General features: G+C 48.2%; 2 protein-coding genes across 4 annotated transcripts in view; one reads left to right on the plus strand and one right to left on the minus strand.

Moving 5' to 3' along the window:
• ST3GAL4 (ST3 beta-galactoside alpha-2,3-sialyltransferase 4) overlaps positions 1–24,531 on the plus strand; it is a 1,214,471-nt gene that overhangs the window by 971,086 nt on the left and 218,854 nt on the right. The gene's annotated exons all lie outside the window — the stretch shown is intronic.
• The window catches only part of ARHGAP32 (Rho GTPase activating protein 32), a 216,355-nt gene that overhangs the window by 110,660 nt on the left and 81,164 nt on the right, over positions 1–24,531 (minus strand). For 2 of the 3 annotated variants that reach the window (XM_050323042.1, XM_050323040.1), the window contains exons 2-5: positions 23,551–23,659; positions 9,601–9,692; positions 8,517–8,558; positions 8,022–8,106 (exon numbers count right to left, since the gene is read on the minus strand). In XM_050323042.1, coding sequence (XP_050178999.1) covers positions 8,022–8,106; positions 8,517–8,558; positions 9,601–9,692; positions 23,551–23,658 — 327 coding nt within the window. In that variant the 5' untranslated portion in view covers position 23,659. The remainder of the gene's footprint in view (positions 1–8,021; positions 8,107–8,516; positions 8,559–9,600; positions 9,693–23,550; positions 23,660–24,531) is intronic. The other variant, XM_050323041.1, reaches the window with a different exon arrangement.

A 24,531-nucleotide genomic window follows, 5' to 3' on the forward strand; every position in this document is an offset into this window, starting at 1 on the left:
GTCCAAAATCAGGGCTTTTAAAGCCTGAGTGTTTTGACATGTCGTTCCTGCAGTAAATAAGGTTCACACTCGAGCATCAAACAGAGCAATGGATACCACAGCTGCAGTGCAAGGCAGATCAGAAGAATTTCTGTGGGTATCTGAAGGTAATCTGCAAAACCAGGCCATGCCACCTACCCAAAAAACGCATTTTCCCAGTCAATTTGTTTTATAACCATATTTATAAGTTTCATCAGTCTTCCAATAGAACAGAATGAATTCCAAGGCAGGTTCATGGATTCTGGACATACATAAAGTATTTGGCACTGGGTATTTTTATTTCCAACCAACATAAATGCTGGATTTGTGGGTGTCTATTGAGCAACCATCTTCCCTCTAAATTATCACTGATGGTTCTGAGTGTGACAGTGCCAAAAGCTCTCTCTGCACTAAGAGCTGTCAGCTCTGACTGCAACTCCCAAACCAACCCCTGAGCCTCCAAAAAAAACCACATTTGGTGGGGCTTTAAACATCTCTGTACAGACCTAAGCAAGCATCTGATTAAAGCTCCTGCTGGGAAATGAAATATCCGAAAGGAAGGCATTCAGGATGGTGGGAAGGGACATCTTGCCCCTTAAAAATACGTCCCAGAGCAAGTAATTGAGTTTTTATTGATGTTTCCTTTACTCATCTGGTAGAGGGATGGAAAGAACAGAATAATCACAGTTTGCTCAGTTAAAAGAAGTTATACTGCAGGAGAGGGAGTCAGGAAAAGGCAGTGAGAGCATCACATGCTTCTTCATGTAAGAATCTCACTTTAAAACCCCACCACCACACATCCAGTGGCACATAATGGATCCATTCCATCTCCATGTGCTGCTGCTTTACCAGGAGAACAGCAAGCTGAATGTGCAGGTTCTGCTGCCAGAACGGCCAGAAATGACAGGCAGGGGAAGCAATTGCTGTGTTTGGAATCCCCAGGGGAGATCAAAGAGCTCCTGGGGTCAGTGCCCTGCCTGCAGGACATGGAAGCAGGAGCTCCACCTTCTGCTCACACAGCAAGGGATAAAATAACCAAGCCCTCAAAGCCCACAGACATCTTCTAATGCCTTCTAGACACACACCAGGATCAAGGAGGGGTGTGGGGGGGGGACATGTGTGTGTCTGTCCTTTGAAAATGAAAAATCTGCCTGAATCCAGACCCTTGGGGATGTCTCTGCTGACAGGAGATCTGCACAGACCCCTCTGCTGCAGGGAAAACAAAACCAGCCAAAGTGGGGGCTCAGCTCAGCAGATCTAAAACACCCTCTGTGACCCCCCGTGCAGCTGCACAGACTGCATCAGGAGCCCTGCCAGAGCAAACACTTCCCCAGGGAGTATCCAAACTCCTCAGGGCTCTTCCCTGTGCTCCCCTCCCTGCAGGCCAGCTGCTCACAGCACAGGGCAGGGCCAGGCCTCTCCTGAGCAGTCAAACACAACTCTGCCCTGATTTTATAAGGAGACAACAGTGTTGAGCCAACACCCCCCATCCCTTGAATTACTGGGCACAACAGCACTGATTTTCCCACATTGGAAACTACCTGGAGAGCAGATCATGGAAGTGTCAGGGGATGGAAGCAGGGACACCTTCCACTAGCCCAGGGTGGCTCCAAGCCCCATCCAACCTGGCCTTGGGCACTTCCAGGGATCCAGGGGCAGCCACAGCTTCTCTGGGCAACCTGTGCCAGGGCCTGCCCACCCTCCCAGCCTGGAGTTCCATCCCAGTATCCCATCTCTGCCTGCCCTGGGAGTCATCCCAGCCGTGCTCCTGCCCCAGGGAATGGATGAGCACATTTCCAGTGGCAGGACAGGGACACCCCCCTGAGCTGAGCTCGTGAATGAACATTCACCGACCCCCCCAGCTCGAGCTGCCCCTCCCGAGCTCCAGCTCTGGCCTCAAACCCCAAACTCTGGCCCAGGAGCACAGACAAAGTGCCCCTGGTGTGAGCAGGTCCAGCAGACACAAATGGAAATGCTCCCAGGGCAGTCTGTCCACGGGAGCACCAACACAGCCCTGGCCCTGTCAGCTGTGAAATCACCCCCTGGCAGAGCCAGCAGTCCAGCCTGATCCCCAATTCCAACACCATTCCTGCCAGCAGGATGGCTGACTACACACAAAACCAGGGGGGATTTCATCTTCCTTCCAACTCTGAAACGCCGGTGAAACAGGGATTAGTTTTTTGGGATTCTTTCCAGATTTTTAATATATTTTAATTATACCTATAATACATCTTTCTGGGGGTTTTTCAGGTCATTAAACCTCAGGGAAGAAAAATTTTCCGAAACAACTCTGTTCCAGTTACTAATTAAACCAATTTTAATACTTTTCTGTGCCACATTGGTAAAGATGATTTATGAGGGTGGCAAACAGCAGGAGGTCAATGCCAAAGTTAAAGCTGGGCTTATTACATCACTTTAAGATTTACTTCTGCCATCAAACAGCACCAATAAATCCTAAAACTCCACAGCTTGCTGTATTTTCAGCCTTAAAGGCAGGGGAAGGGAAAATAAGGTGGATTCCTGCAGGAGCTCAGTGTTTTCAAACTGCTGAAGAAATAACTGTACTGAATCAACAGGTAAAAATCTCATTTCCTTCCTTATTTCTGGGTTTTAACCCACCCTTCCATGCATCCAACTCAGCTGAAAATACATCAGCTTAAAATATAAACATTATATCAGCTTAAAATAAAGAACGCTGATGGAACCAGAAAAGGCTAATCCAGGTAAATAAACCAAGATAAATCCTGACAGAAACGGTGAGAGGCCACCCCATAACCAGGCAGCTGAGCAGTGCCACCCAAATTACCTTTTCCTCATAAAAAAAAAAGACAAGGTATTGATTTCAGAGCTGTCAGTCACAGGGAGCAAAGTGTATAATTCACTTCAGAAATGACTTGGCAGCAACTCCACATGGGAACACACGGAGCTGGAGACTCCCCTATGGATCAGGGTCACAATTCCACTAGAAAACCATGGATTTCTTTCCAAATTTGTCCCATTTGCTGGTCTTGGTAGGAGGCTGTGGCTGGAATTATTAAGTTCATAGAAGCAGTTCCCACCTACACTCTGAACAGTTGATTTTTATACACCCACGTCCTCAGAGCGGCCCTTGCAACATCCCCCACCCCCACTTCAGAAGGCAAGAGGGAAGAGGCCACATGGAAAAGATGGGGAATGGGAGGGGAAGGTCTTGGTTTAAGGGGGAATTTCTCAGGATATAGCCTGGTCATTGTGGGAGGAGAAGAGCAGCAGCCAAAATGAAGGACTAAAAGGAGCCTCTCCTCACATGCAGTTCATAAAGACAAATAAACCCCAGCAAAACTGTCTTTTCCAGCACCACCAAAACACCAAAATTCAGGCCAACTTTCGTGGTTTTTACTAAGCACTTCCATCCTTTAGAGGGATTTGGGCAGGGAGCTGCTGTTTCATGTTTTGCCTTTAAAAGTCAATATTTTTTTCCTTTTTAAACACTTTGCAAATGGGTGGAATAAATGAAGACATCACAGTCTGTGGCTGCTCAGCAGTGCCAAGACACTGAGAGCATCGTGCCCACAGAAGAGCTGGGGGATGAACAAACCCTCCTGCACTGCAGGCTTGGGATAAAACCCCCTGATGGAAGGAGACTTGAGCCAAGCTGTCCAACCTCAGGCAGGGAGCATTCCCCACCCCTGCTTTTTCCAGCTGATCTAAAGAACTGCTTTTGGCTGTGGCACAAACTTCATAAACCACCCCACTGAACTCCACTCAAGGGTATCTCCACCACTTCTGCTTCCTTTCCAATCCATCTCAGGCAAAAAAAACCTCCCGTCTGATTAACAGAGACGCCTTCCCAAGCACATCCCCCCTTCCCTGGAACACTCAATAGAGAGAAGGAAAGAGGCAAACCAAAGGATGACCCCCAGAAACATCTTCTGAGCAGGCTTTGCTGACAGCAGGCACAGAAGGGCTGGGCTGCTCTTTGGGAAGTCCAGCTGGAGGTTGGCTGGAGGGAGGCTGTGCCAAAGGCATTCCCTCAGCACACAGCACTCCCTGTCCCGACAGGAATTCCTGGCAGCTGATGCCTCTGCAGCAGGAAGTGATTGTGCTTCAAATACTTCCTTTGCCGCTGATAACACGCTCCTGTCACTGCCCTGCCACCGCTGGAGATAAGGAGAGGATCTTCCATCCCCCAGCCCAGCCCTGCCCCGACAGGGGGTTATTTTTAGAAAGCAGCAAACACAGAGAGACAGAGACTGTGCTGTTTGAAGGGACAAATCTGTGTCAAATGCGAGAGATATAAATGTGCATTACAGCACTTCCTTCAGCAATGGGCTTTTCAGGGAGCCAAGAACATTGTCTGGGAAGCACAGAGCTGATCAGCTCTCCGTGTTCCATCACCAAAACCTCCCCAGCTAAAGATAATTTCCTGATTCTTGCAAGGGAAGAACAGAGTCTTTATTTCTGACAGGAAGGAAAGATATTTATGGAATACCTGAGCACCATTTCTCCTGTTTATATCAATGGCACAGAGCACTAATAAATTAAAACCGCATTTCAGACAATCGTGGAATGTTCTGAGTTGGAAGGGACCCACCAGGAGCTTTGAGTCCAGCTCCTGGCCCTGCACAGGACACCCCAAAATCCCACCCTGTGCCTGAGTGTTGGCAGGGTCAGTGCTGTGACCACCAACCTGCACCATGTTAAGGAGGGAGAATCATTCCTAAGCTGCCTCAGGTACAGACTGTGAACTCATTCAAAGTTCCACTGGATGCTCTGGAGAGGCATCACAGCCAGGCACTGCCAGGAATCATGGAAAGGCAGCAGAGATAAAGAGAGAAGGAGCCCAGCAGAGCCAACCCAGCCCAAGCTGGGTAACCACACACAGTCTGGGTAACCATACCGAGACTTTTTTTTTAGCATACAGTTATTGAATTGTATTCATGTCTTTTTAAATTATAAGGGAAATTTAACTCTGTCTCAGTCTAGAGCTGGTTCTTAATGCAAACAAGAGGATATGGGGCCCTATGTCACATTTTTAAACTTGGTGAATTTGAAGCTGCTTCAAAAGGTCCCACACTTGATGAGTTATTTTCAGCTATTTCTTCACAAACCTGAGAGAAGACCAAGAGATATGAAACGAAGTTTGCACTACCTACATGCGAAGTGCTGTTGTTGACCAGTGTGTATTTTTATCATTTTACAGGTCTAATTCCAGAGAGTCTTCTGCACAAGTGCAGTTTAACCACTTGGAAATGACCTTCTGTTTGTACAGAGATTTTTGTGTGGACTTAGCACCGATGCATCTATTGGGCACAACCTGGGTTTTCATTCTAAATTAAAAATCAATCGTGCAGCCTTAAAAAGCAATTGTAGCAATAACCATAAGGTATTTCAGCGAAACCCCAGAGAGCTTTGGGCACTGATGCAACCTGTGGAGCCCAACCTGTAACTCCAGCTTTGACATCAGCTGGTAAACCAGCAATTTCCTGCCCATGCAACACGTGCCTTGCTGACAACCACGGAGAAGGGGAAATCTTTGCTGTCAGAGCAGCCTGGCAGAACATTCCTGAAGAGCAAAAGCACCCCAAAATGCACCTTGTGCCATTGGCACGGCGCTGGGATAAGAGGAGAACAAATCCTTTCTTCTGCATCTCAGCAAGTTATTTTAAAACACCCCATGAGGTGAAATGGCAGGATATTAATACCTCTTGCACCACATTATAAGTGACATAAACGTTACAAAACAACCTGAAATTTGGCCAGGCTGTTAATAGACAGCATTACACAATTCCTGACACAGCCACATAATACTGCACTTCTCCCATGCAAATTTTCTAACAGTGAATAGATTTTGAGAGGAGTTTCCACCCACCAGCCCTCAGATGCAGCTCAGTAATTTGCTATTAGGTGCCAAGCTGTCACTTCCCATCACTCCAGCCCACTGCCATTCTCTGCTCCACCTTGGGAGCACAAAGGAGCCTCCAACCTGATTAAAATGGATGAGCCCCGTGTGGAGCTATTTTTAAATCTGTAAACTAATACTGCTGTTGTATGAACAGCTTTCCTTTCTTTCACCATTAATGCTGGTCCTCCAAGGTAAATCTGCAGTGCCTTGCTCTGCTGGATTTCAGGAGCAAAGCTCTTGTTCTGGAGAGGTTTTTAACCATTCAAAAAGTCACTGCACTGAGGGGACCTACCAGGAGTCTTGCTCAGGAAAAGGAAGGAGTGAGAGGCACAGAGGGCCTGACTCACCTATTTAAGCACAAATTTTGCTGTAGGAGCACAAATAGTTTAAACATGTAGGGTTTTGCAGAGGGTGATGTGGTGGGAGCAGAGAACTGACCTCTCAACCCACACACAGTCTCAGTTTTAGTACAGTGCTTCCTATACTGCCATCAGCCACTGTCCCTCTGGAATCACAGCACAGACACGGAGAGGAGACACTCAGGGGCTGAGAGAACCAATAATCCAGCTCAATAATCAACACCATTTCTCCTTCCTGGGCTGTATCCTTCCCCAGTTGCCATTTTTCAGGCAGACCTCCCCTGTTTTCAGCTGGTGGATCACTGAGCAGGAGCATGGGAAGCTGCAGGAGCAGCAATGACACCACAAAAACCAGGGTTAGACTCCTCCTGCTTGGGAGAACTTGATGATCTTGGAGGTCTTTTCCAACCTAATCTATTCTATGATTCTATGAACTTCCCACCAGAACATCCTGCAGGAAAGCAGAGGAAGGATGTATTATCTGATTTTACTTCTCCCTCTCACAAGTAGAAAAATCTCATCATATCAACCCTGCCATCCTGAAAACATCCCAGGAAATGCTTAAACCCACAGAAGAATTAAACTGTTTGTCATAAATGCCATGCACAGGTTGTGCTCCCTCTCCAGCTCTGTGCTGAAAGGAGAACTCAGAGGAGCACAGGAGGCAGAACACACCTGTGTGTCCGTTCCTGCTCCCCAAAATGACTCAAAAATTAGTGGTGTCAAATCAGCAAATTACCAGGAGACAAAAAAAACCAACAAAAACAAACAGGGACATGGATCACGCTGTTCCCACACACAGAAAATGAAAATAAACAGAGTTTTCAGGGACTGCTCCTGGTTGCCCAGCAGCCCATGTCCCACAGAGCTCTGTGTCCAGCATTCTGAGTGACTGCTCTGCTCAGGGCCCACACAGAGCTCACCTGCTCAGAGCCAGATGTCTGAGCAGCAGCACATCCCAGCCCTGACCAGGACCAAGCTCCTCCTCAGTGGGACTCTTACAGAGGAAAAAAAAACCAAAAAACCAGCTGCAAATGGTGCCTGCAAAGCTGTCAAGTACTACAGCAGGAAAGGCTGTAAATAATTCACTCTGGATTGCAGGAAATGTTTTACAAATGAAAAGGTTGTAACCTCTCTTTGCCTACGAGGCTGGCAGATGCTGGAGGCGTTTCTGCTCCTCTAAGTGCAGAACAAAATGTGCCCTGTTTGTGAGAACCAGCAGGGGCTGCTGGGTCTGAGCCCTCCCTGGTGCTGCTCGTGGAAAATGTTCCTGAGGGGTGGATCACACAGGAGCAGAGCCTCACACTTCCAGAAATGCAGTACTGCCTTGGATTTTGATGACACAGCTGCTGCAGTGCACAATGCAGAGCTCTGGGAGCAGAGCAATGTGAATTATTTGTATTTACACCGATCCATTCACACAGTTGTTTAATCACACACGCACACACAAACTGAAAATGCACATGCAGTGATGGCAGATGACTCAATAAGGAATGTCTGATGCAGCCTTTAAACAGTGACATCACTCAAGTCCAGTGGGAATAAAAAGCCATCTCCAAGCTCAAAGCAGAGCTCCACGTGGCTGAGAGCACGTTCTGGCCCAGCACGTGGAAGCAATTCCAAAGAAAGGCTCTACTGCTTTGACTTCTTACTGAACATTTGGCAGCCAACTCAGGGCAGGCCCCTCTCTTCCTCCACACCAGGTCAGTTGGCAGCCAAGCCCAAGGATGTTTTAAATATAAAAGAAATGTGGGACTCACCTGTATGTTGCCAAAATCCACGTTCTCGTAGTGGAAATGTGCACATTCAGCCATCTTCGGGAAGTGCCCCTTGGTGAAGGATAACCTGGAGCACACCAAGAGCACACCATGAGATGGATGCAGAGCACTGACACAAAACACTGGCATAAACCAGCAACTCCCTCATCCCAAAGCCGAGGGAACAGAAGGATAAATAACCACTTCATCATCCTGAAGCCGAGGGAACAGAGGGATGGGTTGATGTGATGCACCAGAACAGTGGGGAGAGGAACCGAGGAAAGGAGGAGAAGTGAAATGCCAAGTGGCTTTTCCACTGCATCCCTGGGGAACTGAGTGACATTCCAGCACCACCAGAGCCCACTGCATCCCTACAGAACCCTGTGGCATTCCAGCAACACCAGCAGCCTGGGGACACGGAGCAGGGACAAGCAGCTGCAGCTCCACAAATGCACATCCACAGCCTTACACGAGACACAAGGAAAGCACAAGTTTTACCTGTGAAAGGCATCACAGCCCATCAGTCCCGGGGGGATGTATCTGAGGGTGCAGAACAAACTCTATTTATCCTTTGCCTCTTTCAAATCCACAAGTCAGGCATCGTTATTCCCGAGTGTCTCCAGCTACCCTGGAGAGGCTGACAGGGAGATCCTGTGGCTCTGCACATGCTCCTGCTTCTGCTGAAGCTATTCTAGACTCCTATAGATATTTCTGGTGGGGAGCCAATGAGATTGTCATTATCTTGCTCTCTCTTCCCACGGGAATACAAGTGGGAAGGGAGATGCAGCATCTGGCTGCTCAGCACTAAAACAAAGAGCCACTTCCCTCACAGCAGAGCACCGGGGAGAGGGGAGCTGGAGGCGCAGATGGATCGATATTGGGGCGTCCTGAGCCTCGAGTCAGCACTTTTAGCAAAGTAATATTGATTATTTTTGATCCCCGCTGCAGGTTCAAAACCTTAGCTGAAGGATAACTTGGGGTACAGTCTCTGGGAGACAATCAGAGAGAGAAATACAGTACATAAACCCACAGGAAAAAAAAAACAACCTCGGGGATCAGAGAAGAAAAAATATCCCTTGAAAGGAAAAATTGGGTAGAGTCCATTCAAATGAAGACACAAAGAATGCAAAAAGAAAGGAAAAGAGGAAAAAAATATCAAATGAAAAATATATCTAGGCCACCCACTTGTCCTGGTTTAGCTTTCCAGAGCATAGGGAGACAGGGAAAATGATCTCATTTACACATTGCCTGGGCTTCTCTTCAAATTTTTTCTCTATGTTTTTTTTTTTCCAGTTTCAGGAAGAAATCACAGAAAAACGAACAACACTGTAACAGTGAGGTTCTCAACTCTACCAAGCTTTGCTTCTGTGGCCAGAAATAGGTGAGAGAGCAGCAGAACCTCTCCCATCCCCACTTTTGGATTACATCAGTCTAAACTCCCTTCGTTTCACACGGATTTCGGCTGCTCTGATGGAGATAACTGTGAAAAATCGCTGCTGAATTCCCTGTATTGCAGCACAGCAGCTGAACCCCAGGAGAGTAAACCCAGAAGGGCAGGAGAATCAGAGAAATGTGCTCTTACTTTTTGACATTCTTCACCTTCATGCTGGCGGTGCTGCCGCAGGAGCGCAGGGGCAGCTCCCCCGGGATCTCGGGGATATCGGCTCCTCTGGCCTGCAAAAACAGGGAGAAAAGGGGTTAAAATGTGGCTGCAAGCTCTGCACATACCCCTGCTGAGCAGGAGCCAGTCTGCTCTGAAGCACAACAAACCCCACGTGTGCTAAAAAGTCGTGCTCCTGCCTTTTTAAGGAGGAAAGCCGACCCTCAGGATTGGGATCTTGGATGGGACGAGCCTGGATGTGGAGATCTCTCTGCCACGCTGCAGGGACTTGCTAATTCCTAGCAATCACTGTGAAATCCAGTGTTTCATTCATTACTGCTTCTGGTTCTTCAGGGGCAGATTTCCAGGGGTGGGAGTCAAACAGGCATTCCCAAAGTCCACACCATGACTCCTCATTGAGTACCTGGTTTTCCAGGCACTGGAAGCAGCTGGACAGCTCACACAGTGGAAAACCAAGTTAATGCCAGAGCTGCTTTTGTGTGGGAGGTGACCTTTGAAAGCAGAGGTTTGAAGCTATTGGTTTAAGTGCATGAAGATATTAGAACTCCTCAATCACCGGGATTCAATCACTTTAGCGAGGCCAGAACTCCAAACTCCTTCCTTTCTGTTCTCTCCTTCCTTCAGCTGCTCTTTCCTGAGCCATGAGCTCAGCTGGGCTTGGATTCTCCATCCCAGGCACTCCAAAACACTCCAGGGGCTCCTCCTGCTGTGCCAGCCCTGTGCTCCAGAGGAATGAGGGGCTTCAAGTGAGGCTTTGGCGGAGAGAGCAGGGAACAAACGGCAAGACCAGCACAGACTTTACAGAGCAGGAGGAGAAAAACACGGTCCCTGATGCTGGGGAAGATGGGCCATCAGTGATGTGGGTGAGACCAGCTGAATGAGCCTTTTTTTCTGCTTTACACAGTGCATACAAACCAGGGATAACATCCCAAAGAGAGAGTGCTCGTGAAGAGGAAGAAAGGCACGGCAGCATTCCTGCTCTTACAGGCCTGGAACAAAAAGGTATTGCCTCCAATCCATTTTCTACTGGCAGGATTAAAGGGATGACTGCCCTGGTGTCAGATCAGCCCCAGTGCCTGTGAATCACCAGCAGCAGCAGCAGAGGGAGGGACTGACCCCCCTGAGCTCCAGACAGGCTCAGGGCAGAGCCACAACCCCCTCATCTGCTGAGGGTCCTGTCCCAGTCCCCAGGCACACACAGGGGATTTGGGTGCAGTTCCCCTGCTCCACACAGCTGGAGCAGAACCATGGAATCCCAGGATGGGTTGGCTTGGAAGGGACCTTAAAGCCCATCCAGTGCCAACCCCTGCCACGAGCAGGGACACCTTCCACCAGCCCAGGGTGCTCCAAGCCCTGTCCAACCTGGCCTTGGACACTTCCAGGGATCCAGGGGCAGCCACAGCTTCTCTGGGCAACCTGTGCCAGGGCCTGCCCACCCTCCCAGCCAACAATTCCTTCCCAATATCCCATCTGTCCCTGCCCTCTGGCACTGGGCAGCCATTCCCTGTGCCCTGTCCCTCCAGGCCCCTGTAAATTGTCTCTCCCCGCCTTTCCTGTTGCTCCTTCAGGCACTGCAAGGCCACAATGAGGTCACCCCAGGGCCTTCTCTTCTCCAGGCTGAACAATCCCAATTTTGTCAGCCTTTCCTCCCAGCAGAGCTGCTCCATCCCTTGAAATCATCCTGGTGGCCTTCTCTGCACACAACCAACCAGGCTGCAGGAGCAGCCATCTCTCCCTTGGCACAGGGACTCCAGGATGACCCTCACTAAAGGAAAACAAGGACAACATTTATTCTCTTAAATAAACCTGGCCTGGGCTGCCTGACTCCTACTGAGCACACAATTACTTCAGGATGTAACAGGACACTCGAGAGTCCCATTGTGAATTTTAGCATTAAGAGGATCACCAATTTAATAAACCTTACAGGTCTTTTACATCAGAAAATAACTAATTACAGGAATAAATGTGCCATTCCCATAAGCTGCTCTGAGGCAAAGCTGGATGTGCTTACCTAATTTTTCTAAAGGAACAGAATTTCTGTAGGAAGAAAAATAGTTTTTTCTCCTCCATCAGCAGTAGGAGCTGGTGGGATATAAAAATGGATAAACAATCTGACAGAAAACGTGGGCCTGGAGCCAGTTTGCAGCAGTGGGCACAGACTACCCTGGATGTGACTCAAACAGCGTGGGCACAGCTCACACCTCCGGAGCCCCAAATGCCAGCAGCTCTCTTGGAAAAACTTGTATTATCCTCTTCTTCCCAGCTGAGCTCTGTCCCAACTGGGCTGGAAGGGGAGCTCTGCCTGTCCCCTTTCCAGCAGTCTGTGTCCATTTAACTGGACCACAGTGAGGTGCAGTAATTAATGCACTAATTAACTTCCCCAATTAGGCCGGAGCTCTCTGGACTCTGCTGCAGAGCAAGGCTCTCCAAGGCTCCCAGCTGAGGGGAAAGGGCAGAACTGATCCTGTGCAAGCTGAAATCTTTACAAGGAGGTACCAACACCAGAAAAAAAACCTGGTGAGGAGACAGATACCAAAATAGAAACTTACTGCAATTTTAGCAGCCCTATTACTCCTAAATAACCACAACTCCTTTCCATTCAAACCAAAGATACACAGCTACATAAAATATACTTATGTATTTACCCCTGATTTGCACCTATTTTGATCCCAAACTTGGCATGCAGAATGTCACCCTATGTCACTCTCCTCTCCAAACACAAACAAAACCCTCCAAATGAGATTTGTCATCTTTTGTGCTTTGTGTCACGGTAATTTCACTTTAAAAACCATTTTGAAACAGCTGGATTATTTACATCTGAAAATTAGCTACCTGGCATCACCAGTGGCTTCTCCCTTGCCTGCTCTCCATGCCTGGCTGTGCTGAGCAAACCTGGTAATTGCAGAGCAAATCTGTTTATGCAAATTGTTCAGCCCCATTTTCCCAGCTCGGTGTCACTGCTGCACCAACCTGGGACCCGGTAAACAAACCAGAACTGGCTCCAGAACACAGGAAAATGATTGATCAGCACCCTCAGGCCTCTCAGCAACCCAAACTAAACCTCCCCTCTTGCAACTTGAGGCCGTTCCCTCTCCTCCTGTCCCTGTTCCCTGGGAGCAGAGCCCAACCTTCCCCCAGCTTCCTCCTCCTGTCAGGGAGTTGCAGAGCCAGAAGGTCCCCCTTGAGCCTCCTTTTCTCCAGGCTGAGCCCCCCCAGCTCCCTCAGCCCCTTCCCAGCTCCATTCCCTTCCCTGGGGATGTCCAAGTGTCACAGCCAAACTCCCTGGGAATCTTTGTGCAGAATCCAGGAGCTCTCCCAAATCAGCCTGTTCAGCTTTAAGCACTTGAAATTTCTGGTCTTTTTTATTTATAACCACGACTTGGAAAACTTCAGCTTTGTGCTCTCCAGCACACAAAACCTGAGTCATAAATAATTTATATCCACCGATTCCGCTGCACAATATGAAAGGATTTTCTCTCGAAAAGCCTCCTTGCATTTATCAGAAAACATGTCAACCTGTCTCCCTCACATCCAGAGACGTAACACAGCCTGCAAATACGTGGAACACCAAAGACAACAGCCCAGTGAACACGATGGGATGGAGTTTCCACCCTGGGATCCTCGACAGGGGAGGATATTGAAGCGATGCAGAAGCCACAGCCTCCTCCTGCTGCCAAGAGCTTACACTGGCATGCACAAGAAACCTGGAATCCTACATGGAATGCCATGGAATGCATGGAATCCCACCAGTGATCCCATATCTGGCTTTCCACAGTGCTACAGAAAGAGCCCTGAGGAGGTACCACGGGTAGGACACAAGAGTCAGCCGGTCAGGATGGACCCAGGGCACTGAATCCAGGTGGGATTTCTGCAGGCAGGAATTTAATCCAGGAGTAGCTATCACACAGGCACTAACATTTATTCCTCTTCCTACTGTCAGTCTCTCACCAACACCAGTTTGGAGGGACCAGATTGCTCTGGGTTCTTTCAGCACATGGTCTTGTTTCTAAAAACAGAGAGCTGGTTCCAAATGCTGCTCCGTTTCCATGACAGTCTTTCCTTTACATCATCTTCATTTCCCCTTCATTTTCTTGGAGGGAAAAAACAAAGAGAGAGGGGGAAAAGAACCAAAAAACCAAACCACCCATAGCTGCTGAGGAGTTCACCTGGAGAACAATGAAGGAAGAACTTTGGCCCATCTCAGGTTTGTGCTCCCAGCCTCCAAAACACTCCAGGGAGGGAAAGCTCTCTCTGCCACAACTGGTTGTTCACAATAAATAAGTCAAGGAAGGAAAGGGAAAATGCTTTACTAAACTGAAAGTCACCATGTCCAGGCTGCTGCAAAGAACTCCAGAGGAAAGGTCCCAATTTATCCCTAAAAGGATGAAGATGGGCCATGCACAGCAAGGCTGCACCTGGGTCACTGTCCTGAGCAGCAGAAATGGATGGGAATGGATGTACAGGATGCTCCTGTACAGGAGCAGCACGATGGAAATGCAAGAATTTCCAAGTTCTTCATGTTACCACTTTCCATGGGTTCATTTAATGGAAGCAAATGAATTCCCTGAGTATTTTCCAGCAGCACGTCTGGGTGACGTTAACACACTGTAGCTGCATTTTTCAGAGGTATCTGCACACATTTAAAATGAAGAATTGCACCTGGTTTAGGCACCCAGGTCTGAGAATGCCATTTAAACAAAAATATGTGCTCGTTATACCACAGCAGCTTTACCAAAGACATAAAAAATCAATTTAAATATCCCCCTCCCATTCTGCATTTCTTAATTGCCCAGGGAAGCTGTGGCTGCCCCAGCCCTGGGAGGGTTCAAGGTCAGGTTGGAGCAACCTGGTCTAGTGGAAGGGTGGAATTAGATGAGCCTGAAGGTCCCTTCCAGCCCAAATCCTTCTGGGAATGTGAGATTTTCAGAACTCTCTCAGTGCTGTTCGTGTTCTGATCACCAGAGCGCAGCACGGGCACGTTCCACAACACCCAGAGAAGGAACAGCTCTGAGATCTAACAGAAAAGGCTCAAACAGGGTGAGAAACCTTTCAAATTTGGCATGGCAGCTGAGAAATGGGATAGAGGGAAAGCCACTGGAAAAATGATCAGTGCTCCCAGTAAGGAAAGTCTGACCCCATGTCTCAGAAAGCTGCACTCAATAAAGAAGACACTTGAATGTGCATCATTTTTTTGAGTTTAGAAGTTTTAATGGCATTTTCCACGTCCTCTGTCAATGCTGAATTGTTCTGGGCAGTACTTACTGATGGTTAACAGGGAGTTCTTCCCTATCAAAGGACCGCACAGGATGTGCATCTTCTAATCTAGCTCCTCCCCTCCAACAGGGAGGGGAAATAAGAGAAACAAAACAAAACAAAACAAAAATCACTTTTAATCATTGCCATGAGCTGGCAAATTAAGGCAACCTCTCATTCCTGAGACTTAAAGACCATTTACCATAGTCTAAAGAATCACCCCGGAGTGAGTAAATTTTTAACTGTTCACCTACTGTGTTTTCCAAACTAAAGCTCTCCAGCTCAGGGATATTTGGTTAAACCACCTCCAGCTCCCATGTCAAACGAGTGAAGTGGAATCCCAGATGTGGAATAAGCAGCCTGGCAGCTCTGAGGACTCCCTTTGGCACTGCTGCTGTCCCTGTGACCAAAACTCACCTCATAGCAGGTTCATTTTACTGTCTGACAGGGTTTCCCCCACGAGGCTTCAGGAGACACAGGGACTTTTCACTGATTCTCTGCACATAAATCCAAGCCCCCCCCCCCCCCCCCAAATTATTTCCAGCAAAGCAGTCCCACATTTGGATTTTCTTTGAGGCAATCAATGGTTTCAGAGATGCACCAGGCAGAGCTGAATGGCTGGTTCTGAGGTCAGCATTTACAGCTTTAAGTTGGGATCTGCCATTCCTACAGTGAGGCCTGATTACCATTCCCAAAGCCCAGGAGCTGCAGGGTACAGTACAAGCCTCCCACAAAGGCACACTGGCTCAGGAATGTACTTTTCTTTAAGAACAAAAATCCCCCATACAAGATGCGTGGGAAAGGCAGCCAGGGTTAAAGCCCTTCTCCTGCACAGCCTACAAAATAAATTGGGAGAGAAAAGCCCCAGAAAATACGACAGCCCACGAGCACAATACTTTGATTTCACTTTCTTGTTAGTTAAAAAAAAAATAAAATAAAAAAAAAGCCCTCCCCCAAAATCCCAGCCCCTGTTTCATTCTACAGTCTGCTGCTGCCCAGAGGGAGGAGGGATGCTAAAAAAGCCTGGGTATAAAAAGGGACAAGTGGAGCTTTGGGTTGTTATGGTAGAAAGCAATTTCTCATCGCACAAAAACTGACAGGGATGGATTCAGCCTCAAAGGAACAAATCCCGCTCCTGTAAGTCCCTGGCCACAGCAGTGATTATGCAAATAACAATGTGGGGTTATGTTATAGGGATAAATCCTCTTAGCAACTCCAGAGCTCTCCCAGTGCAGCAGGAGAAAGATGGGGAAGGTGGAAAAACCAGCAGCCTGGCATTTAACCCCAGAGTCTGAGTCAGGACAATTAACAGGAATTTATATTTATGTGGGCTCAGGTTTGGTTTACAGAGAAGAGCTGTTTCCAGTGGCATGAGCAGAAATCTGGGATCTGACAAACTCACTGACAAACCCTTGAACAACACAGTCAGGGGAGGAATGTGCCATAAACTTCTGAGCAACACACCAAAAGGGGCACTTCAGTAACTCTGGCCAAGGGTTCTGGGGAAAGCCTGGCCTGTGATCCCACACCTGCTGGGCAGGATCCCCCACAGCCTTCCCATAGGAGAGGGGACTCGTGCTGCCACATCCGAGGGGACATCACCCTCCAGGAATGAGCTGGTGTCACTCAGGTGGGTCAGAGCAGGACTCTGATTAATAAATGACCACGGAGATGCTCCAGGACTGGAGCCCCTCTGCTCTGGAGCCAGGCTGGGAGAGCTGGGGGGGTTCACCTGGAGAAGAGAAGGCTCCAGGGAGACCTGAGAGCCCCTTCCAGGGCATAAAGGGGCTCCAGGAGAGCTGGAGAGGGACTGGGGACAAGGGATGGAGGGACAGGACACAGGGAATGGCTTCCCACTGCCAGAGGACAGGGAGAGATGGGATATTGGGAAGGAATTCCAGGCTGGGAGGGTGGGCAGGCCCTGGCACAGGTTGCCCAGAGAAGCTGTGGCTGCCCCTGGATCCCTGGAAGTGTCCAAGGCCAGGTTGGATAGGGCTTGGAGCACCCTGGGCTGGTGGAAGGTGTCCCTGCCATGGCAGGGGTTGGGACTGCATGAGCTTCAAGGTCCCTTCCAACCCAAACTATTTTGGGATTCTGTGATTCATCTGTGCCCTGGCAACCAGGAGATTTGATCAAACACCAAAGACCATCAGGCAGACCTACCCAGCACAGCAGTGACCAATTCTGGGGCAGCAAAGCAGAACTGTAGGGGATGATTTCAATAAAAAAGTCAGGCTAAAGATTACCAATGTCTTCGGGGAATAATTCATCACCTTATAATTAAGAAGGCTGAATCATGGCAAAAAAATTAATGCCTACAACATTCAGCAAGACAAAGTCTGACGTGTTTTGTTTGTCTCTTGGGGTTAACTTGGGGGTGAGGAGAGGAAGGGGACAGATGAGCAAACTACTGATGAGCAAACCATTGGTAACCTTTCAAAACCTTCTCCATCTTTTTTCCTGCATTAGGGTAACTAAGAAGCCCTGAACACTGATTTTAAACCAAACAACCCAAATAAAAACAACCACTTATAAACCACATTCCTTTCCTGGATGTTCCACCTTATTTTTAAGCATCTGGGACCAGAGAAAAGTGATTGGCAAAGAAAGAAATTACAAGTTTTATCTCTCAAATAAGTACATTTCAAACAAACGTAACATTTCTCATATTGGGACATCAAAACACACATAGAAAAAGCTCCGTTTTGGAATGGGGTGGGAGGAAACAGGAGGAAGGTTGTGACAGTGGAATCCTGATCCAGGGCTCAGGAGTGTTAATAACTTGGAGGGAGTGTTAATAACCTGGAGGGTGCATTCAAACTGGTGATGCTGGTGAGCCACAAACATTACTGCTCCAGCCCCAGCAAACTCTAAATGGTCCCTTCTTTCCTAAATGTTGCACATAAACAGATTTTCAAACAAATATTTAGAAAATAGAACGTTTGCCTCCTGTCTCAACACTGCAAGGGTTCACCCACTTAGAGGCCAGTAAATGGAACCAGAAACTACTGCTGCCATAGCACTGCCTATGGAAACGAAATGATTGCTATGAATTCACACTTCCTGCCAAAAATACGGTATCCATTCTGCTTTAATTGAACTCATTTAATTGGCAAACCCAAATGGAAGCCAACGTGCCAATTAAGTGATTGTCCCAGTTTCCAAAGATTCTCGGGGACAAGCTCCGTGCTGGGAGCGAGGCCGGGGAATAAAAAGGGCTCTCTAACCAAGAGGGAGAGACAGAGCCACACACACAGCAACACAGACCTTTGCCAAAGGCTTAACGAGGGGGAAAAAACCCTGGATTGGTGCAGCAAGAGCAAGGAAAACAAGTTGTGTGGATTGCAAAGGGAATACAGGTTACTGGTGCAGTGCCAGACACAACTGCTCTGAGCAAAATATTATTGCCCTGCACGGTCCCATAACGTTTGTGTCACCTCCACACCCCACCTGAAATCCCATTTCTGTCCCACCCTTATCTCTGGTGCCTTCCTGCCACGCAGCCAAAGCTGAAAAAAAAAAACAAACCCACTTTAAAATGCTGCCAAGTGCTGGGCAGAGAAAACACTGCAGGTTCTGCAGCATGAACACAACGCTGACCCACTGATCCAGGCAAGGGACAACCCCTGAGAACCTTCACCAGCACAAAACCCACCTCCAAACTTCCAGGGAAGGTTTTCCACAGCATTTAACAAAGGCAGTGACCCCCAGCACTCAGAGGCCAAATGCTGGAGTATTTAGGTGGGGAATATCTAAAGGCAGTATCCAGACATGACAGGGCTCCAGGAGCTCCAGGACAATGCTCCTGGTGGGACTGCTGGGGTGTCTGTGCAGGGCCAGGAGCTGGACTTGGATGATCTCTCTGGGTCCCTTCTAACTCAGGATATTCCAGGATTCTAAAGTCCATTCCTCCCGAACTGTCCAAGTCCTTCAAAAACCAGAATTCCACCTTTCCATCTCCTAAAACCTTCCCTTGTACTTGGGAGCTTAAAACTTTGGACTCTGAAAAAGAACATGCCAGGTGGGCATTCAGAGCTCAAAAGCATCTTTTCCCCAAAGGAGCCTGTGGTGTAGAACCCACCTGAATTTGGGATCAGTCTGACAAAACTGTCACAGTGGTTTAGGAGCTCCCACAGCTGTAAAATTCCAGCTGTGCTTCCTATAGCACCAAGAGCTGTAAAAGCCACGGGAATAAAAACATCCAAATGTCTATTTTACCATATTTAAGGGTATTAGAACCACCTCTCTGGCCTGCTGAAATTAGAAATTAGATCATTTTGTTAAACCACTGCAGCTGACAGGGCCAAGCAGGTGGACTCACCACGCTCCCTTTTCATTCAGATTTTGCCACAGCTCCTGAAAGGATTCCTATCAGTCTGCATCAGAAACATGCTTGGTGTTCTGTGAGCTAAAACCCACCCAGCCAACCAACAATAATTATAAAAGAAACCCCACACACTCTATTTTTTGCATCAGGACCTGGGGCAGCACTGGCTGAGTGCTGCACAAAGAATGAGAAACAAACCCTGCACTAAGGACACAAAATCTTCCTTTAAACTCCTACAATGCACTAATCTCTGCACACTTCCATAAATTGCATTTAAAAATAGTTTTCTCCTCACTCACGTCCCAGATTTACCAGAGTGATTTATTGAGGTCTCATTAAAAGCCTTTATTACCTCCACCAGATGTGGTACCTCACCCTAACAAATGCTGGAAATACTACAGAGCTCAGAACCCCTCTGACCTGATAGAAAAACTAAGATTATTCCAGGGACTTCAGAGGACAGGCTTTAACCCTTCTGCCTTTCTAACATATTTATAGGCTTCTATTTTTCCTAAGGAAATTGCAGCAGCATGATCCCCAAAGGATGTTGTGTACAAACTGCCTTCTTGAACACTTAGGCATTTGCCAAATTCAAGGATTCAGGAGGATTTTCCACCTGTAATTTGGAGGCTCACCTTTCCTAGGCAACCTGGTTATAAACTGGGAACACTTGAGGATACTGCAGCTTTCATGTGACAACCCTGTCATGGACAATGGAACTTCCAGATCCCATAAAATACCACCCAGGGGGCAACCAGGGTGGGAAATAACCCTGCCATGGTTTTAGGGGTTTTGGACGGGGCTTGGAGCAACCTGGGCTAGTGGAAGGTGTCCCTGCCCATGGCAGGGGTGGCACTGGATGGGCTTTGAGGTCCCTTCCAACCCAAACCACCCTGGGATTTTGGGATTCTCCCCAAACCAACCATTTCTGCAACACAAAATCCCTTGTCTTCCTGCCAAACAAGCAGTTTTAAGAAGCAGGTGAAAATACAAATAACAAGCATAAGGAACGTGATAAAAGTACCATCCAACAAAGGGACCAAAGCTCAGGTGCCCAGAAAGAACTGGCAGTGACAGAAATATTAAAAATAGAGTTTCTTGTCACTTTTATTTACAGCACAGGAGGTCCTTCAACCTCCATGCATTTAGAAAAACCTTCAATTTATTTCTTGTCAAGAAAAGGCTCTCGAAACAAAGCACTCACATCAATTAATAATAAGCACTTTGAAAAATATTGTGGGTAAGAGGGGAAGGAAGAGCAGGGAGGACTTGGGCATGTTCATGGAACTGTGAACAATAAATGGCCTTTTCCCAAAGCACAAAAGCAGCTACAAAGGCAAAGGCTGGGAGACAAGGGAAGAAGCATCACCTGTGTCAGGACGTGCCGAGCTCTCCCAGTGTCACCTGTCCCAGTGCCTGGCAGAAGGTGACACTCATGGGAGGTGACAAAGCCCACCAGGGCTGCAGCTCTGCCAGGGGGAGCAATGGAAGGGAGGAAACAACTTCTCCAGCCCTCCATTCCCCAGGGGCTGGAACTTCAGGCACCCCCAAAACCTGAAATCTGCAACTGCAGCGACCACCAACCAAAAATTCCATCTATTCTGGCACTGTGAGATGGTCACCACCCATGGAAGGAGCATCCTCTGGGACAAGGCTGCTGAAAATGTGAAGTGAAGGAACAGAGCTGGGGGAAAAATCTCAGGCTTAAGATGATCAGGAAAAAGGCAGAATATTGAGGATGTGCTGATTAAACAGAGAACAGTGACAGTGTTGAACAAGGTCCTGCAAATATTTACAGCTAAATGTTACCTCTGGCTGGCCACAGGGCAGGGGTGGAAAGTGCAAATTTGATTCACTCAGCACAGTAAACATGATGAGCAAGAGAGGATTTTCTCCATATCTACATTGCATTCACAGGACCCTGAGGTCAAAACAACCCTGTGAGCACAAATCCAAGGCATTATAAATACAGGTTCAGTAGCTTCACACTGCCTCTAATCACACCAAACCACTGTGCTGCAAGATGTGAGTTTTCCTGTTTATCATCACCCTCTAAATCTCTTTTCCACAGTGCACTGTTCAGTTTTGGTATTGCTGTCACTGAGCTGTGTGGGAGAAGATGTTCTAAATAGTGAATTAATAGGACAACTGGTGAATTAGGACTATTGTGGAATAGTTAGTGGAACTAACTATTGTGTCATAGTTAGGATATAATAGATATGGGATAGATAGGCTATAATAGTTAGAATATTCCACTATTGTGGAAGAGTTGGGAATTAGTGAATTGGGACTGTTAGTGAATAGTGAATTAACTGTGGGAGGAACAGGGTGAAGCGTAAAACCAACACTGAACAGTGTCCATGGGCACAACAACCTCCAACAGGGGAAGGTTCCCTTCACTGTAAATCCACAGTGAGACAGAAGACAGGAGCAAATGAGATGTGCCAGGTAACTTGTGTCACGGGTGGGGGCACTGAACTCCAGCCTGAGGGCTCTGAGACACACCTGGGGGTGCAGACAGCACAGAGATGTCACCCAGGCACTTCCAGCACCCTCCTGGCTCTGGGGGGTGGGAGCATCCAGCTGGGAGCAGCTGCTGCCTGAGCTGCACTGATGAGAACAGACAGTGCTGCCACACAGAGCACACTGCTGGCCCAGGGGGAGGGAGGGGAAAAACATCCACACAGGAGGGGGGCAAAAACAGGAAGGGAAAAAGGCAAAAATTCAAAACTGCCAGGCTGGGAGAGCTGGGGGGGGTCACCTGGAGGAGAGAAGGGTCCAGGGAGATCTGAGAGCCCCTCCCAGGACCTAAAGGGGCTCCAGGAGAGCTGGAGAGGGACTGGGGACAAGGGATGGAGGGACAGGACACAGGGAATGGCTTCCCACTGCCAGAGGGCAGGGTTAGATGGGAGATTGGAAGGAATCCTTCCCTGTGAGGGTGGGGAGGCCCTGGCACAGGTTGCCCAGAGAAGCTGTGGCTGCCCCTGGATCCCTGGAAGTGTCCAAGGTCAGGTTGGAGCAGCCTGGGCTGGTGGAAGGTGTCCCTGCCCAGGGCAGGGGGTGGAACAAGATGATCTTCAAGGTCCCTCCCAACAGAAACCAGTCTGGAATTCAGTGAACATGAACAGTGGATAACCAAGGAGTCAAGCAGAGCCACAAGCACAGAGACACCAGAGACAAAACCACTGGTGAAGTCGATGCTTTGGGTTGCTTTTTATAACTTGAAAATAAATTTTGGAGTAAAATATTACCACTGTATTATATATGGTTTGATAATGCTTATAAAGAGTAAACCACAGGACTTTGTCCCCCTGTTGAAAGAATCCCTGGCTCTAAGGGAGTTCATTATCCCCCCATTTTCTCAATGTTGCACAAAGAACAGCTCCTCCAAAATCCACTCCACACGACCCAGCCAGGTATTGACAGTGCTGTAAACTCTGAATAACCCACTGGGATGAAGCCCAGACATCAGGTGGATCTGACTGCCCTGCAGCACAGCCACATCCAGCCCCTCTCTCCTGCTGCTGGCATTCCAGGAGCTGACCCTCAGGGGCACCACTACTGTCCTGAAATAGTCACACCTTCCCCCATCCAAGGGCTGTCCCAGTTGGCAACTCCCCCTGCAATGAGGCAATTTGGAAAATCTGAAAACAACAAGCAAGACACAACTCCCAGACACTCCTGTGTGAAACAAGGCAGGTCGAGCTTCTGTGAGGTGAGTGAACCCCCCAAAACACCTCATCTGATTGCCTTGCTTGGATGCCAGTGAAATAACATCCCACCTTCGCTGGAGGGAGCTGGGGAGGTGGCACTGCAGGTACTTCACTCACTCATTTAAGAAGAAAACATGTATATTGAGGTAACCCTGGTGTCTGGGCCCAGTGCCTGTGAGCAGAGCAGCACCTCTGTGTCCACTCTGCTCCCTCTCATGGCAGGTTTGCTCTCAGCCTGAGCTTTTATTGCTGTGGACTGAGCCAGCATTTTGCTAAAATCATCCTCTCCCACAATGCTGCATGCCTCAAAGAGCATGTTTTCACAAGGAGCTGCCTTCATGCTCAGAAGTCTCGCTGAAAAAAAGAGGTTAATGCAGACTGAAAATCGCTGTGACATCAGGGACCTTTTAATTGGCTCCCAGCCCTGCTCTGGGGCACGAATTACCAGGGCAGAGGAGCTGGGTGTGCTCCTTCCCTCTCCCTGGCACACTGCCAGAGGAAGGGAAGCATTTCGGGCTGTGCAATCCATCTGAAAGGCTGGAACTGGAGGAATGTAAATGTGTAAATGGGATAGAACAGTCAGAAGTGGCAATCAGGAGTCTCAAAGGGTGTTTTTACCATCGCGCTGAGCGTCTCCTCCCAGTCCGGCCTCTCCCTGGGGTGGATGCTCCTCTGCAGCTCTGGCACAAAGTCATCTTCTTCTGGGTGGACAGAGGACTTCATCATTCTGCAAAGGAGGACAGAAGGTTGGACCCTCAGTGGCAGTTCCTCAGGGATCTCACGTGCAGCCTTGTGAAGCTGCTCAGCTACAGGACAACACAAAACGCTTTTGTACACCCAGAAACCTCGGGGTCTTCTGAGCAACTCTGACTTCCCTCACCACACAAGAGTGTAAGTCTGGTGGAGAGAAATCTGCACTTCCCAACCAATCAATGGATAATTTTGTTTAATCACTGCACAATTTGCAAGTCTCGCAGCACAGAAAGCGCGGAGGATTTTCAGTCCAATTCAGGGAGAGGGCTCCTATTGCCCAGCAAACACCAGGGGAGCCCTGGAGGAACAAACACACACATCTGATCCCTTCCCTGTCACTGAAGGCTTTGCCTGAAATGGGGCAGCAGCTTCCAAACCTTAACCTAAATTCACAGCCCAAGGCCTGAGCCATCGACTCTCACAGTGCTTCCCCACCTCATCTGAAGGGTGAGCACCTCCAATCGGCCTCATGTGAGCAAGGGAAGCTTTTCCTCAGGTAAGGGGCCAATTTTCAAACACCCTGTGAAGGATATTTCGAGCCTGCACAGAGATCAGAGGCTCAAAATCAAAATTGAGAAGGAATCCCTAAAAACTCCTCAGCCCCTCCCTATGACAGCACACACACTCTGTCTCTCTCTCTCTCCCTATATATATATAAAAATATATATCGAACTTTCTGGTGATATCCTTTGCAGGGATTATGGCTCAGACCTGAGGCACCAAAGCCCTGCTGGCAAGTCTGGTGTTACCCATGCTGGTTTCATTAAACCTGATACTCAGGCAGGCTTTTATTGCATTGATAGATCCCCACTAATTTATTTAGGATATAACCACGCCGATAATCAG

This window comes from Myiozetetes cayanensis, unplaced genomic scaffold (genome assembly GCF_022539395.1).
Source record: "Myiozetetes cayanensis isolate MyiCay16 unplaced genomic scaffold, myiCay2020 scf29, whole genome shotgun sequence".
NCBI classification, from domain to species: domain Eukaryota; kingdom Metazoa; phylum Chordata; class Aves; order Passeriformes; family Tyrannidae; genus Myiozetetes; species Myiozetetes cayanensis.